A 15797-nucleotide genomic window follows, 5' to 3' on the forward strand; every position below is an offset into this window, starting at 1 on the left:
AAAGGCCTGTATTCAAGTAATATAGTTGCAAGAAACATATGAAGGGTATATAAAAGAGGCTCAGTGTTATCTTTTAGTGCTGACTGCCATAGAATCAGCCAAAACTTGTAGTCGTCATTGAAGCATCCTTTGATCGGGTGTTTTGCTGGATTTTTTTCTTAATTTTCTTGTCTCTTGGTTTTCACAGCTTTTATTACTGGTTTGTTGAACAATATTGGAACGCATGTTGATCCCATTCTTTTGATCCACCGGATTAAGGAAGGCATGGAGATTCCTAATTTGAGAGACTCGCTAGTGAAAATTCTTCAGGACTACAACTTGCAGGTAAATGTTGTGTCCTTCCTGTGATACTCATTTTCAGAGAGACAGCAAAACACTTTGCCACTGAAAAACACAAAAACTGGCCATCATGAAGTTTTGTTCGTTTTGTTAGGACTTCTGGTCCTGTGACTCTGTCACTGTGAGTTGATACAAAACTTTGACAAGAGGAGTAGAAATACATCAAGACTACACAATAGTCTCTTCTCTTGATAGTTTCAAGCACCTCTAAATTTCTTCCATGCTGTTGTAAACCTGGTGGGTAAGTAGAACTGGCAGGATCTTGGGTGATTTGGACTATTTTATCCTGCCAACCTGTCCTGTATTGGAAAGCCTCTCTGACCACTTTTTTTATTCCAAGTTTCGTACATGAGGAGGCAGAACATAAGGTGCACATGCAAAACCAATCACCAGGTTTTAGAGCCATATGTTAAGTGTCTTATATTAACTAAAAGATGACAAACTTGTAAACTCAAATTCATATATCTGTGTGTTGTGCAGCATGTAGTGACATTTATGCATTTAAAAAAAAAAAAGCCTGCTCATTGGCTTATGGCAGTTCTTATCCCAGTGTAATTGCACGGATCTGTGCAGTTCCCTACATGACTGGTTTTGTTGCATGTTTTAAGAACTTACAGGACGGGTACCCCTTAATGTTCTTGAAGGTAACAATGGAGAGAGTTGCATTACATACTTTTTATCTCCCTGCTACCAAGGAAGGCCCAAACTTGAGTTCTCCCAGACACTGCTCTGTACCTTTCTCTCCTGAGAGAGTAAGGACATAGAGCAGTTTAAATGCCCCTAGTGCAACGATGTGGAGTCCAAGAAAACACGGTCCTGTAAGTAGCTAAAACTACAATTTGCTGAACCTCATAAACATTCATTTCTCATTTGCTATTACTCTTTGGACATTGCAGCAAGCAGATAGGCTTGATTGTTGTCATCAGGGTCATGGTTGCTCTCTTACTGGGCCAAACTAAGCCTAGACCTGCTTGAACTTTCACTGATACCAGAAGACCTTTTAAAAAGACAGGTTCTAAGCCTCTCCAAAACTTCCTCATTGTTTTATTTATCATGTGGACTTTAGACATGGCTTTCAGTATTTCAAAGAAGCATTTTAAATGTCATATTCTCTTGTACACCCATTTGTGCAAGGAGCTGCCCCAGATATGCTTACATGCTTGCGTGTACTGCATATTGTGGCATTACTTCCAGGTTTTTAATTGACTGCATTAGAACCATTATCCTTTCAAGGTAACGTTAGCTAAATAGTATGCTGCATTTAAACAGTTTAATGTTAATCTTGTCACTGTCAATACCCTGCTGCTTGCGCTGCTGGTGCTACCATTCCCGCAGTCTCTTGACATCAAAATGGAACTTTTTGTATGTCTGCAAGCAGAATGAGAAGGTGCTGTTTGCATAGCTGCAGCTTTAGATAAATGCAAAGTGTGTTGTGTGGCTTCAGCCAAAGCTGATGAAATGGTTTGGTCACAGTTTGGGGAGGGAAAAATCATTTTGTCTTCAAACAGCTTTTAACAAAATTACTTTGGGATTAAAAGGATGTATTCAACTTCCAGAGTGATATCTAAAATTATTTGCTGTTAGCATTGAAATGCTTCATGGATTTTAAATGAATTCATTTTGAAGTAGATTTGGATAGCTCTAGGGCTAAAATCTGTGTCTCGTAGGAGTAATAGAAATTAGGGAAGCTTAATGTAGTTTGTGCTTGGCTTACTTTTACAATAGTGAAAAAATATAGTCAAAAAGAAATCTTAAGGGGGCTATTTTTCTTGAGAGAAATGTAAGCTATAGGTTAAAGTAAGGCTGTTCCTGAAGTGTTACAGGCAATGTAAAGCGCACTGTTACGAACAGATGGTGTATCTACACTGAAAGTTAAAAATGCTATCGCAGCTCTTATACACACACCCCTAAGTAGCTTTAAATTGGCAAGCTCCGGTTGTGATAGCAGTATTGCTTTCTGCATTCGGTGTGGACTTCAGGGCATGGCTGGGACTTTGAGCAAATACGTAAGTGGTCTTTCCTACTAGAGGGCAGTGCTGCCCGAGCTTCGTTGTTACTGCTGCTTCGTTAGGCATGTTAAAGCTAAGCTAGGGTGTGTTTGTGTGAAGCCCCATCACACCTTTGTTGTGACTGGTGTGAATGTTCGCAGTATGAAATCCACGTCCTGGATCTGGGCCTGGCACAGCTCCTTGGATTTCAGTAAAACTTTCCTGATTTGTATCGCCTCACATCACAGAATCACAGAATTGCTGAGGTTGGAAGGGACCTCTGGAGATCATCTAGTCCAAACTTCTCAAACTTGTGCAGCAATCCATATTTCATTTGGTTGTACCTAATTACAGTGACACTGGTTAGGACTTTCTGTGACTACTTCTCTCTAGATCTCAAGCTCTGTATGCATGTAAGTTTTATCGTCCCTATTTTCAAAGGCAAAAAAGGGGTGCAGGTTGTGGAGGAGTACAGGTTAAGGTAGAACCTATTCCTTGGCTTGCAGGTCCCTGCTTAGTGTGGAAACTGTGCTGACCTTTTCATAACATCAGCTCCAAAAAGATATGCTGGCTGCAGCAGTGTTATTTAATTACAGCCTCCTCTTGCAAGCCATGAAAAAATGAGTAAGATTGTTTTATGCTTATGTAAGTATGCAAATACAAAATGCCTATTCTAAACCTAAATTTCCTTAGCAATAAACATTGCATTAGATGTGATTTTAGATATAGGTGGGAATTACAAGCAGTGCCTTTGACAGTCTTTGTCCCTTTTAAAACAAGGCTTTATATCCTAGCAGAATCAATTGAATCAAATTGAATGGCTGCCAAACTATGCCGTATGTGGCTTAGTGTGGCGTTAGAGATTCCAGCAAGGAAATCTACTAATGTAACAAAATTCCTTGAAACTTTTTTGAATCTGGAATGGTCCCTGAATAATTAAAGTTTCTATTATTGCTGGCATGGGGCAGACTGATTCAGTTTAACAGTTCTTGCCCATTAGTTGAACTGCTACAACTGTTGTGTGTGCAACTCTGAGCTTGCCTCAGCTCGAAGGTAATGTGATTAACTCTTTCACAGAAGTGTAGGTTAATCTCTGTTCACCAACCGAAAAACAAGCATCGCAGTAATAGACGATTAAATATTCTGTTGGGTAAAAATAAAATTCAGATCATGTGAGACTCTCTTCTTTGCTCTTAGGCCATTCTTTCAAATAACTAATGTGCTCCTGCCATGGCATTATAGCTCTGCTTTACAAGTACAGATCTATTAAGCTGCCTGTTAATATCCATTCCTATTTTCCCACTTCAGGAAATGCAATTATGCATGAACCTAAAGCTGAGCATGGACTTAAAACAGGAAAAGATTTAAGCACTTGCTTAAGTGCTTTTCAGTAGTGGCATCAAAGCTCTGAGTTAAGAGTTTGAGTGGTTTTTCTTTCCCCTGAGGATCATTTTTTGTAATGCTTTTTCTTTCCTTTGTTGTCATCTAAGTAGTTAATTAGAACCACAATAGATAATTGAGCAACACTGACTTATTATAGAGATGATGAAGAACTTTAATTACTGCTGGAATAATACTGACTTTAGTGTTTATATACAGTAATGTTCATAGACAATAAAGTTACGAAGACAGATAGCAAAGACCAAGTCCCAGGTGTCTGCATTTTAACAGTATTTATCAAGTAAAGTGTAGTCTAAAACTTTTAAATCATATTTTGTATCTAACCCAAGAAATCTAGTTCCTCAGTGCCATAAATTTATAGATAAAATAGGCTTCAGACTACTTCCTTTGATTTATAAACTTGTGAAGATGTGTTGTCTTAAGGATGGACATGCTTGTTTATTAGAAATGACATATTCCTGGATCATTGCTTATTTAATGGCAAGTAAATCGCCATTCCTAGTGAACATTTTCAACATAATTAAATCCCATTCAAATCAATGACAGGCTAACCAAATTGAGTCAACTCATATTGATATCCTGACAAAAGTTCAGTACTTTTCATCTTTAACACTTACATTTAAAAGTGTTTTCAAAGACACAAAATCAAAACTCAACTTCATCTCTGTGCACTTGAAAATCTGTTGCCGGTGCGACTGTAAGACTGATTTTCATATTTACTTGCATCAGAGTACCAGCCAGCTATATTGTCTTTTAACAGTCTTGTAACAGTCCTTAAATCCTTGTAATCTGCAAGTGTGTTTTTCTACTGGGGAAAAAAAATAATTATGAGAACCAAGAAGTCCAAATACTCTTCAGCAATAGTCAAGCATTATAAAAGTGCAGATAATTTGCTACTTGCATTAGTGAGTGTGGTGGGCCTGGATTAGCAGTGCTGGCCTGTTTTGAACTTTTTGAATGGAATGGATACAAACTGCTTAGGCTTGATTGGCACCAGAAAGTGATGTAATTTGGATGTACTTCTGTTGCCACTGTTGGAGACAGTGCCACTGTGAGACTTGGGCAGATCCTCTGTTCCCATTAGCACTTCACCAGTGTGGCTGGTTTAAAAAAATTCCCTTAGCCAACACAATTATGCCAGTCATACTCTTATTTGAACATTACAGCAATGTCAATATTTACTAGAGTTTCTATACAAAATATAAATAAAAACTATTATTTTGCAATGAAACAAGTGGTACTGATAATTTTTTCTGCAACCTCTTTTGGACTGGAATTCCTCAGTTTTGCAACTGTTTGATCTTAACTAAGAACTAAGACCTTCTTTCTGTAATATACCCCCAAACTTTGTATTTTCTTTTTACATTAGTTCTCTGGAAATTAAATTGAAAAAGACTAGGAAATGAGTCACACATGTCTATGTCTCTGATATTTGATTAAGTCAGTAGTCTTAATTTGTGAATAAGGGACAGAGGAGCCTTGCTGAACACAAGTCTTGTAATCACCCTCCAGGTCGTAATTTTTAAAGCGTTATATCATGCTTATGTCTTGCAGAGAAGGCTGACAGGAAAATCCCCTTATTTGCACGCTCCTGTGTCAGTTTTAAATCTGTTGCATTTTCCAATTTTATAAAATAGATGTCTTTTCAACTTCGGGTTATACTCGCATGAAAATTAGGGAACACTTGTATCATTGGAAGAAATGTAGGTACCTCCCTCATTTTAGGAAGAAATGCTTAATTTTTCACCCTTTTTATGACATTTAGAAGTCATTGTTCAAATTAGAAGAATTCAGATTCCTTATTTGAATTAGAAGATTTCATTCTTCTAAGTCTTTTTCCTAGTTTTAACATACAAAAGCAATTTGTTCAGCTGTCATACCTCTAGGCTTTTTGGATTAGCCATTTTACTCAAATATTGACTTAATTTAAACTTTAACTGAACCTGCAGTAGCTCTCTGATGGATAGTTAACAAGTTATGAATGGATAGATCCCACTGATGATGTGATGAACACTGTTTAAAACAGCATCTGGAAAAACTGGGTTTTTTTGTTTGTTTTTTTTCCTCCTGAACATGCACAAGCTGCTGTTCAGACTCCTTGGAGGCAGTGGGGGGCCTGTGGCAGCTTGCACAGTGGCCATCTGGGTGTTGGTTATAATGACTAAAAATAAAGTGCTTTTAATTGTGGTTGTGCATTTTGGAAGCATTTTGTTAATTGTCCTTGAAAAACTTGCACTCATTTGAGTGCTAAGCTGCATCTCAGCCTGAATTTATTCTCACTGCTTTTGGGTATACTCTTCAAATTAAGCACATATTTATTTGTAGTGTTTTCCTTTGCAAATACTGTTATGCATTTGTAAATCAGGACTTTTTTAATTAAGTGGAAGTTTCTATGGCTTGTGATTTGAATTATTCAGTAGACCTTCCCTAGTATAGTTAGAGGATGAACTGGAATTTTTTTTTTTCCCCACAATAAATTTCTTGGTACCAGAGGTTTTCATTAATTCAGTGAAAGGCATTCTTTCTGCTTAAAATTCTTCTTTCTCTAGCTGCACTGGCTGTCCTGCACCTGCTCACAACCATGTGTTTGTAAAGGTTAAAGTCCAGTTTCATGAGACTTTTGGCTGCATAGGTACCATTCTCTTTGATCTCCTTAGAAAATGGTTTCATTACAGTTTATACCTGATGCCAATTTTAACTAGTTTAGCCCAGTCTTATGGTACATAGTTGTATACTTTTCCTTCCTCATGATGTAAAGTAGTTAATTCAAACATATTCTTCATCTCACTGCCTCGCCTCCAAATTTCCTCTGCTGCTTCTCTTTCTCTCTATAACTATTAAATTATCCGTCTCATCTTTGAGCTCTTCAAATCTGTTTCTGCAAAAGTGTTGAGATTTATTACCTTGAGATTTGGTATTTTACATCCTTCATTGCAACTTTTATATAATAATAGCTGCCACCTGTATTCCACTGCTAACAAAATATGGTCTTGCAAAATATCGCTGAATGTGGTATGGAAAATCTTAGTAGATTTTAAATAACGGGTAAGATGGTGCATATGTCTTATGAACTCTCTCTGTTAATTTTTTGGGGGGGGGTTGGGTTTTTTTTTTGTTTTTTAAGGGATCAAATAATGTTGAGGTTTTCCAGTCACCTAATGATGTCTACCGTTTCTACCCCCCTCCTTTTTTTTTCCTTAATGAAGCTTTCCTATTGACATACTGCATTTTTTGGTAGAAAATCGTAAATCGTGCACCATTCTTCCCCTTGTATCTCAGTCCCTCTCAATTAATAATTTATTTGCACCCTTTACCTAAACATGGAATTTTTCATCAGCTTATGTTAAGTGCAGCTAGCTGAGAATTTCGGATGGGGTCTTGTGTGGCTAAGTCATTACGTATCTTTCTCATATAATTTGCTGATTAGGATGTTCTGAATCAGGCAGAGTGCTCATTCCAAAAGATAATGCCGTCCAATTGTCCCTGCCAAAAGCAACTGTCATTTTTCTATACTTGAAACAGATTTTTGCCTTTCTCTTTTGTCCTTGGATAAAGTTGGAAGGGAAAAAAACATACTCAGAGAGCTCCTGAGATTATTGCAGATAAAAATGATAAATTTTCTAAATGTTTGTCTTGTAGAGCTGCATTCAGTTTCTTGTGCTCTGAAGTGTTTTATAGGTTTGTGTATCTAATACTGAAGAATATAATTCACCCACTGACATGCCCAGTTTGAAATGTTTGAAGTGTTATTCAATCTTAATTTTTAGATGTATTAGTCTTAACTGCATATCACTCTTGGCAGTCCATCATGATCAATTCACAATGTGTATGTAAGAGACAAATTTTTGGACAGTGTTCACCTGGCTGTAAAATTTATTTTACTCCTTTTCAAGTAGTTACACTAGCTGTGACTATTTTTAGTATGTTCAGTGTCTCCTGTAGCACAAATAACCAGTAGGAAGGAATGGACACTCTTTATACCACCTTTTTTTTAGCTGGATTGTCTGGCTTAAAAATGATTGTGAGCTTCTTTGAAAACACTTTCCAGAGGAATTGTGGTCTTGGAAAACAAATTTTCAAATCATTCATATAGTACAGGGGGGAAAGAAATATTCCGCACAACTCATTTAGGTTTGTTATATTTTCATAAACTTGCCCTAAGTTATTGAAATCGAGATGTCATTTTTTTGCAGTTCTGCCTCATTAGGCATAGTGATCTAATGCTCTGTATAATTCAATGCCCTTGGTTCCAGGCTTGTGTTTCACAACATTGACATGTCTTTGTCTGGCAAGCTAATGAGAAATATTAAATAAGTAGAAAAGGAGAGGAGATTTTTGCTAAGAAGGAACAAACTATGGACCTTTGGTTAATTATATAGATATTTAATACTGCTTACAAAATGGCACCACAGCAGGAAAATATGTTTGAACAAAATAAACTTTGAATTGCTGTGTGTTTAGAAAGTTTTAGAAAGGATTACCAGCTGCCTTTCCTAAGGTAGGCAGGAAAGATGTTGTGGGTGGAAGAAGTTTTGATATGGTTTGGAAACTAATTGTGAGGGGCACTGTAAAAAATGCCTCAGTTGTATTTTGTTAAGAAAAGCTTGTAGCAAGAAGATCATTATTTGTATGATAGCAGTATATTTACAAAAGATTTGGGGTTTTTCTGTTTTTTTTTCTTTTTTTTTATATATAGTGTGGGGTTTTTTATTTTGTGTTTTTTGGTTTTTTGTTTTTTTTTTTCATTTAAGGAGTGGTGGGCATGGTGGTGGTGGAGATTCCTCCTTCCCTCCTTTCCTTTTAGCCCCCAGCATGAAGGTATAATAGCTTCAAAAGGCTAAAACATTCCTTATTTCCTCATGTTCTCTGTGGTAGCAGAACCCCAGAGGTGACTTGCCCAGGTAGTCGATATGCCCATCTGTTCATCGTTGGCTGTATTTTGTGTTCTTTGCACAATAGATCCTGCTGCGGGAAGGTTGCAAGAAGATTCTTGTTGCTGACTCTCTCTCTTTACTGAGGAAAATGCATCGAACTCAGATGAAGGGTGTTCTGGTGGATGGTGGGTATAGGAGAAATGTGGTAACCTTCAAAGTTTTGAAGCTTTCTACTTGGTTTATAGATCTGGACCACATGTGGGTCCACTTTGGAAGTTGTTCAAAATCCTGAGTATTCCCCTTTGCAGAGGAAGCACTTGTATCTCAAAAGTGACAGTCCCAGCATGCAGCTCTTCCTCTTGATCTGCCTCTCCTCAGCCAGTAATGTATTGCATCCTGCAAGTTGTCTATAAAGGTGAAAAATGCTAAGTGCCAACAAAGACACTCAGATAATAATCTGCAACCAAAGCAAAAGCTAAAATATAGCTTTTAGAAATAATTGAAAGTATTTTCCGAGGCACCAATGATGCATGCAAGCAGTGGTGTAATTCACAAGAGGTGCATGTTAATACTAAGAGGCAAGAGCTGATGGAAAGACAGAGGATCAGAGCTTCTGCTACAAAATACTGCCCAGAAATCAGCCGCCCGGCCTTTCTTGCTTTTTTGTGCATTTGCCATGTGCCTGTGCAGCTCTAATCTTTGACAGTCCAACTACTGAGGTTCTGCCTTCACCACAGTCAGAGGATCTAAACATTTTTCATGCCATTCATAGAAATGTGGCTTCCATATTGCTCTTTAATTTTAATCTCCTACATGAGGTATTTTAAGTAAATATTTTAAGACCAAGATCCATTTCTTTAATTGCAATATGTTGATGCCTCTTTTATATAAAATAAACATATAGTTTGTTAACAAAATAGTTATGAGTTTATTTTTATTTTTTTCCAGAGGAGAATATCTGTGAATCATGCCTTTCTCCAATACTTCCTTCAGGTAGGATGTTTTTCCAGAAGAGAAAGAGGTTGTCTATTTTTATTTTTATTTTTAGAGAAAATACCAGTTATTATTATTCATAGAAATGCACAATAGTGCTCGTTGGTAATCACCTTATAAATTTCAGTCTCTTGTGCACAGTTTATTTATGACCCCTAACATGGGAGTGGAGTCTAATTGGAACTTCTGTGTTGCAGTAAACCTAGCTTTTTTTCTGGTTTCTTGCTCGTCTTTGACTAATTTTCCATTTTGAAATATATGAAGTAGAAGGCAACTTTAATTCCATCAGTATATGCTATTGCCATCAAATCCTGTACAAGTCTATTGTCTGATTTAGACTGAACTTTTAGACTCTGAAGTTTCCTGGAACATCCCCCTTGTCTGAATGGGTGGAAACTCTTGGCTTCAGTCACTGCTGTCATATTTGAAACAATTTGTAACAGACTGTAATTTTAAAACATCTTCTAAAGTTAGTCTTGAACCTAGAAATTCAGTATATTAAAGATGTACATTTTGCAAGGGAACCATAATGCAAAATTAACAATATAGTTGTTGGACATCTAAAGCAGCACAATAGCTTGACCAGGAGAATATCTGTCGTGACATCTCCAAACAAGAATACCTAAGAAAAAATATATGGATACACTTATTTTTTTTGTTTGCCAAGTGTGGATATCCCAATAGAATCTCTTCCAGTTTTTGAATCTGGTTTCTACTGGTTTTGATTAAAAAAAAAAAAAAAAAAAGCTCACACACGCATGTGCACACACACACAAAACCAAAAAGACCCCAACCCTGCCCCTGCTGCAATATTAAAAGATAGCTATGCTTTGATCACATGCCCCAACATGAAGACCAGAACAGACACACAGTGGTAGAAAACCTGGCAGAACTGAATGTGCCAGTGCCTTGGGTTGCGTATATTGAGCGAATGGAAGCCAAGGACTCGAATGTGGATGATAGATATGTAATGACGAGTGAGATGGTAATTCTTGGAATATGTGGTTGTTGTGTGTAGGCTTCTAGTTGGGGGTAAGTATTCATGTGTGAATCAAAAGGCACATTCCCCTCATGAATACAACAGTTTCTTGCTAACCTGTCTTCAGAATAGACTGAATTATATGGGGTTAGATTACTCTCTCCCTCCCCAGATTCATTGTGTAGCACATACTGTCATGAAAAACATCAGTTGGAAAGGTTGGCAGCATTTAAGCCACAGAACAATACTGTCTTATAACTCCACCATTGGGCCCCATGACCTGAAAGCATCATTCTGCATGGTTTCTACAAATGAGCTAGAATAATATGGAAATAAAATATATTGGAAGATATTACCTTATGTTTCTACATGTATAATGGAAGACAGGCATGTACTACTGTGGCCACTGAATTCTGTGTTTCGTTGTCCTGTTGTAATGGTTTTACTTTTTCCTTTCACAGATGCATCCAAGTCCTTCAATGTGGTAGTGTTTCACTGCAGACACATGTTTCACAAAGAGTGCTTCCCGGTATCTAACACAGTAAGGAACTAGCTTAGTCTCTCTGGTAAAGACAAAAGGACAAATTATTTCCTTTTGCAATCTGTGGAGAAGGGCATGGGTCTATTGGGGATTATAATGTGATTATAGTAGTTGTTTGTGGTGATATCCTGCAGTATGCGATTAGGGAAAAGGTGATTAGCTCCACTGCAACCAAAGTACACTGAATTTAGAAAGAAATTGCTGCTGTTCAAGAAGTCTTTTAGCACTTTCTTCAGTCTAAATATGAAATACAGCTTTGAAACATACAAGGAATATGGCCTATTTGAATTTTTTATTAAATTTTTCCCATTGCAGCTCTAAAAGTATGTTAATTAAAAGCAAGAATGAAGATATTTTCTCAAGTGAGTCATATTAAATGTTTCTGACCTGGAAGAAAAAATACCCATGTTTCAGCGAGTGAATACTTAAATATTTTTGTAAATTTTTTTTATGCTCAGAATATATCTTTCTTCCTCAGGGAATCAAATGATTTCAATGAAAACAAACAACAAAAAAGTAATTTCTAGATATAAGCAGATTTGAATTTAGAAATGAAAGCATTGAAATGGTAACAAGAGCACAAAGAAAATGGAATTTAAGCTTTTCTGATTCTGTCTCCCTCACTGGAAATGAACATTTAGTAAAAAATAGTTTTGGTGAATCACTTTGAATTGGCAAGTAACAAATTAAACAAAGTGTTTGTAGCCACATGCTATAGCATGTATACTCAAATATGTTACAGAAATCTTAATGAGGTAGCTCACTTGCCGAATAAAGCTCCCCCCAGCATTTTAGTTTTGTTAATAATTTGCTAGCAAATATTTATTCAAACAGTATTACCAGAAATTTGATTATCTGAGGAATAATCTAGAATTTATGTAACGTTCTCAGTTTGGGAGCGGGGGACCCGGGTAACACCTCAGATTTGATTTTTAAATGTGACGTTTGTGTTACGTAATATATATGATATATTACATAGTAATACATAAGTATCAGAATACATCTGTACTGTATTCTCCCCTGCTATACTGTTTCTTGGCCTTAGGCAGTCAGTTGCGTTACTGATATGTTTCCTGGGGATGCACTGAGAGGAAAGTAATGCCTGCACAAAGCATCACACAGGGCTAAACACAGGAGGTAACAATAAACACATATACTCACTTGATGGCTTTTGGGCCAAATCCTCAGCTGTTGAAAATGGGTGGAGCAATATCCAAAGGCAGAGCTGTGGCTAAGACACCCGATGGTCAGTGGAGCTGGGGCAGCATGCTGAGGGACTTGCTCTCCTCTTTTCCCACAAAAGTAATCAGAGGCACTTTGACTCTGTATTTGTCATCTTTGTTGTGGAGCAAATTTGACTTTACTCTCCTGGAGTGGAGACGCTTGGAGTGAATGGCGAGGTGCCCTGCCCTTTGACTCCAGAATAGCCTGTTTTACTGTATTCCACTATATGACCTTCCTGCGCTTACCCATGAATATGTCCTATTGGAGACAGCCCTACTGGGAATAGTAACATTTAGAAAGGTGTCAGCAACTTTCTTTCATCCTCCTTGATTCTAACTTGGCTACATTTCCCTAAGAGCCTCTTGTTTTCTTTTTAATTTCCAGATCTCTCCTGTTCAGTTCTGCAATATCTGCAGTGCCAAACACAGAGGGCCAGGAAGCACAATCCTGGAGATGAAGAAATAGCAGTCCTCCAACTCTCCAAGCCAGTCTGTGACACCACTTCTATTAGGGTCACATGGGGCCACTGTATTTTCTGCTAGTCATCTAATTGCTATATATAATTCTGACTGTGATTTAAAAGTGGTCTCTTTAAGTTCTCTCTCACTTACCGAGCATTTTCTGGAAAGAGAAAACGACGAGATCCCTCGTAATTCTGTGTTAGCAATTCATATTTTGCTGTTCCTCTGCTCAGGTTGTTCTTACTAAACACAGAAAACAGAAAAGGTAAATAAAACAGGGAAAAAAAAACAGTTTGGAAATTTGTGATTGATATCAGTTAACATGCTTCACAATTTGGAGCCATTAGCAGGGTCATGATTAAATACTGTAGGTAAAGATGAATTACTGTGAATTCAGTTCACCAAACTACATAGTCTTGTTTCAGTCTATTACTGGACAGTTTAACTTGAGACCCATGAGGAGTCTGACTGCTTTCAGGGGAACTGCTTCCGAACTTGAAGCTACCTGTATGCTGAATCATATATTTAATTAGCAAGTTCACTAACTGTTAATTCCACACATTGGGAATGTACCTTGGCTGTATGGTTACACATTCAGAATTTGTTAGAAACTGGTTATTTTGTCAGTTGATCTTCATAGTGCAGCATTTAAACAGGTGGGATTTTCTTATGTTAAACCTATCCTGAAACTTTAAATTTAAATGCTGGCAGTAGGTCTTTATACTTCTAAGCATAGTTGTGGTATACAACTTCATTTAAGTACAGATAAAACATCTGAGCTTTGAAAAATAAGTTCTCAAAGAGTTTCTTTAGATATTAGGAACTTAAAAGAGAAGAGTCAAATAAGCCTACATGGTTGTTAACAAAAAACACATTTATTTTTAGTTTCACCGGTGTTCTATGATGCAAAGGAGCTGATCTTTCAGAATTTCTTCATAGTAATGAAATCTCTCTAATGTTCTCTGACGAAATTATATATAAGCACCTCTTTCCAAGGAAAAGTCACGTTTCAGAACTGCCAAGGTATTTTCCCCTTTTTTTAATAGCTGAAGTTTGAAAGGAAAAATGCATTGTTCCAACAGCAAATTGTGAGATTTGGACAAGTAGGTTAACATCACAAGTTTTGAAACAACAGTATAGTGCTACTGCAGTGTATCTGTAAAACTGGAAAATGTAGCACTTTGGAGTTCTTCTATACCTCACTCCCATGTAGGTATGCCTTCAAATAATCTGTGTCATAGAAAGCTGGGTTTCCAGTTTGTGTAAATTCATGCTATTCTACTGATATCATCCAGGCATTCAGCTGAGCTGGTCTAGTAATCCAGTACGTGATTTTGTTGTCCTCTGTGTACATCTGTATAATTGATACTGGAATAAAATGTTAAGTATATTAGAAATACTATGTTTTACTTTGCATAGTTACAGGAGACAAAGCTGTCAGTAAAAGGGTGGATCTCTCAAATACACAGCCATAATATTCTATCATGATAACACAGCTAAGAAAAAATAAGAGATCGTGCACATTATTTGTGGACTTGCAGTAGATTAAACAAGAGAAGACAACCAGAGCAGGAACTTTGTAGTGCAGGTGACAGTCTGCATACATCAGGCTTCACTCAGTTCATTTGCAGTGACTCATACACATTCTTAAGCATATTGTTCATTTATGCCTTCTTTACCACATTTACTGGAAAAATCACTTTTGATTTTTTCAGAACTAAATGCTCCAGTAAGTTCAAGGGCTCTTTAATCATGATATTTGAGCGATTGCATGCCAGTAGACAAGTTCAGAAACTTCTTAAAAAAACATCTCTTCCTCATTAGCTGTAGGAAGCTTGTCTATATTATTTATTAAGAAGGAACTCTGCAATGCTATAAGCAGTCTGCTTGCAGGGGAAAAGATTAGGAACCATTTCCTCTGCTCTTTTACAGTTATGCTTCAAGGTGTTCTGAAGCTCAGAGTTATATGATAATTAAAAACAAATTGATATTTTTACTTCAGCTTGGCCCTTAAGTTCCCTAAAGCATCTGCCGATTCAATGACTCGGTTTCCCAGGCACCCATCACTGGCAATCAAATGGCATTATACCCTGGCATATTCTTTCCATTATACAAGTAATTTTAAATCCCTGTATGAAAATCTAATCCAAATTTTCTCTAAATCCAAAGCTTCTTTCATTTGGGGCTTCAGGAACTAACCTTTTCATTGTTCCAGAATTCTAAATGCACTCATTGAGATTCAGTGAGGTGGCCACAGTTCTGATTTTGATTAACTTTTCCTCCTAAGATATCTTCACATCATAAAAAATATCCTCCATTAAAACCTAAAATATTCAGATACACAATAGCTTTTCATCTGGAGAACAGTTCTGCCTCTAAAGTGGCAATAAAGTCACAAAACCATTTAAAAAGGAACAGAATATTTCAAAAAGCACTTGCTCTGAGCACGAAAGCTGTGGAACCCAGGCGAGACTGAGAGGAATCGATGCCTATTGATAGAATCTATTTCAATACGTATCGATAACTATCGATAGGGATCAATATCGATCCCTATTGACAGGCAAGGCAATTGGTCATCTTTGATGCCTGTCGAGATCGAGAGGAATGGGTGCCTATGGACAGGGATTGCTATCTGTAGATGTTCCCTAGCCCTACGTGTGGATATCAATACTCCTCAAGGCCTCCTGAGACTGAGAACGGTCAATGTTGACAGTTTCTGGTGCCTACAAAGAGCAAAAGTGGTCCAAGAGTGAAAGCTATAGGTGCCAGGCGAGACTAAGCAGAATTGACATCTATCAATAGGGATTGATATCGATACCTATTGGTATCAATCCCTATCGATAGGTAAGGAACTTGATAGGCATCGATGCCTCTCGATATCAAGAGCTATCGATGTCGATGGGTGCCAGTGCCTGACCAGCAGCAAAATCAGGCTGAGAATGAAAGCAATCGATGCCTGTCGAGATGGAGAGGTATCGATGGCTGTCAGCAAGGATG

General features: G+C 37.3%; 1 protein-coding gene across 2 annotated transcripts in view; it reads left to right on the plus strand.

Moving 5' to 3' along the window:
* VPS41 (VPS41 subunit of HOPS complex) overlaps window positions 1-14197 on the plus strand; it is a 110274-nt gene extending 96077 nt beyond the window's left edge. For both annotated transcript variants that reach the window (XM_013955714.2, XM_013955716.2), the window contains exons 25-29: window positions 188-324; window positions 8688-8787; window positions 9551-9595; window positions 11036-11115; window positions 12724-14197. In XM_013955714.2, coding sequence (XP_013811168.1) covers window positions 188-324; window positions 8688-8787; window positions 9551-9595; window positions 11036-11115; window positions 12724-12804 — 443 coding nt within the window. In that variant the 3' untranslated portion in view covers window positions 12805-14197. The remainder of the gene's footprint in view (window positions 1-187; window positions 325-8687; window positions 8788-9550; window positions 9596-11035; window positions 11116-12723) is intronic.
* Window positions 14198-15797: the final 1600 nt, after the last annotated feature.

Source organism: Apteryx mantelli, chromosome 2 (assembly GCF_036417845.1).
Source record: "Apteryx mantelli isolate bAptMan1 chromosome 2, bAptMan1.hap1, whole genome shotgun sequence".
Taxonomy (NCBI): domain Eukaryota; kingdom Metazoa; phylum Chordata; class Aves; order Apterygiformes; family Apterygidae; genus Apteryx; species Apteryx mantelli.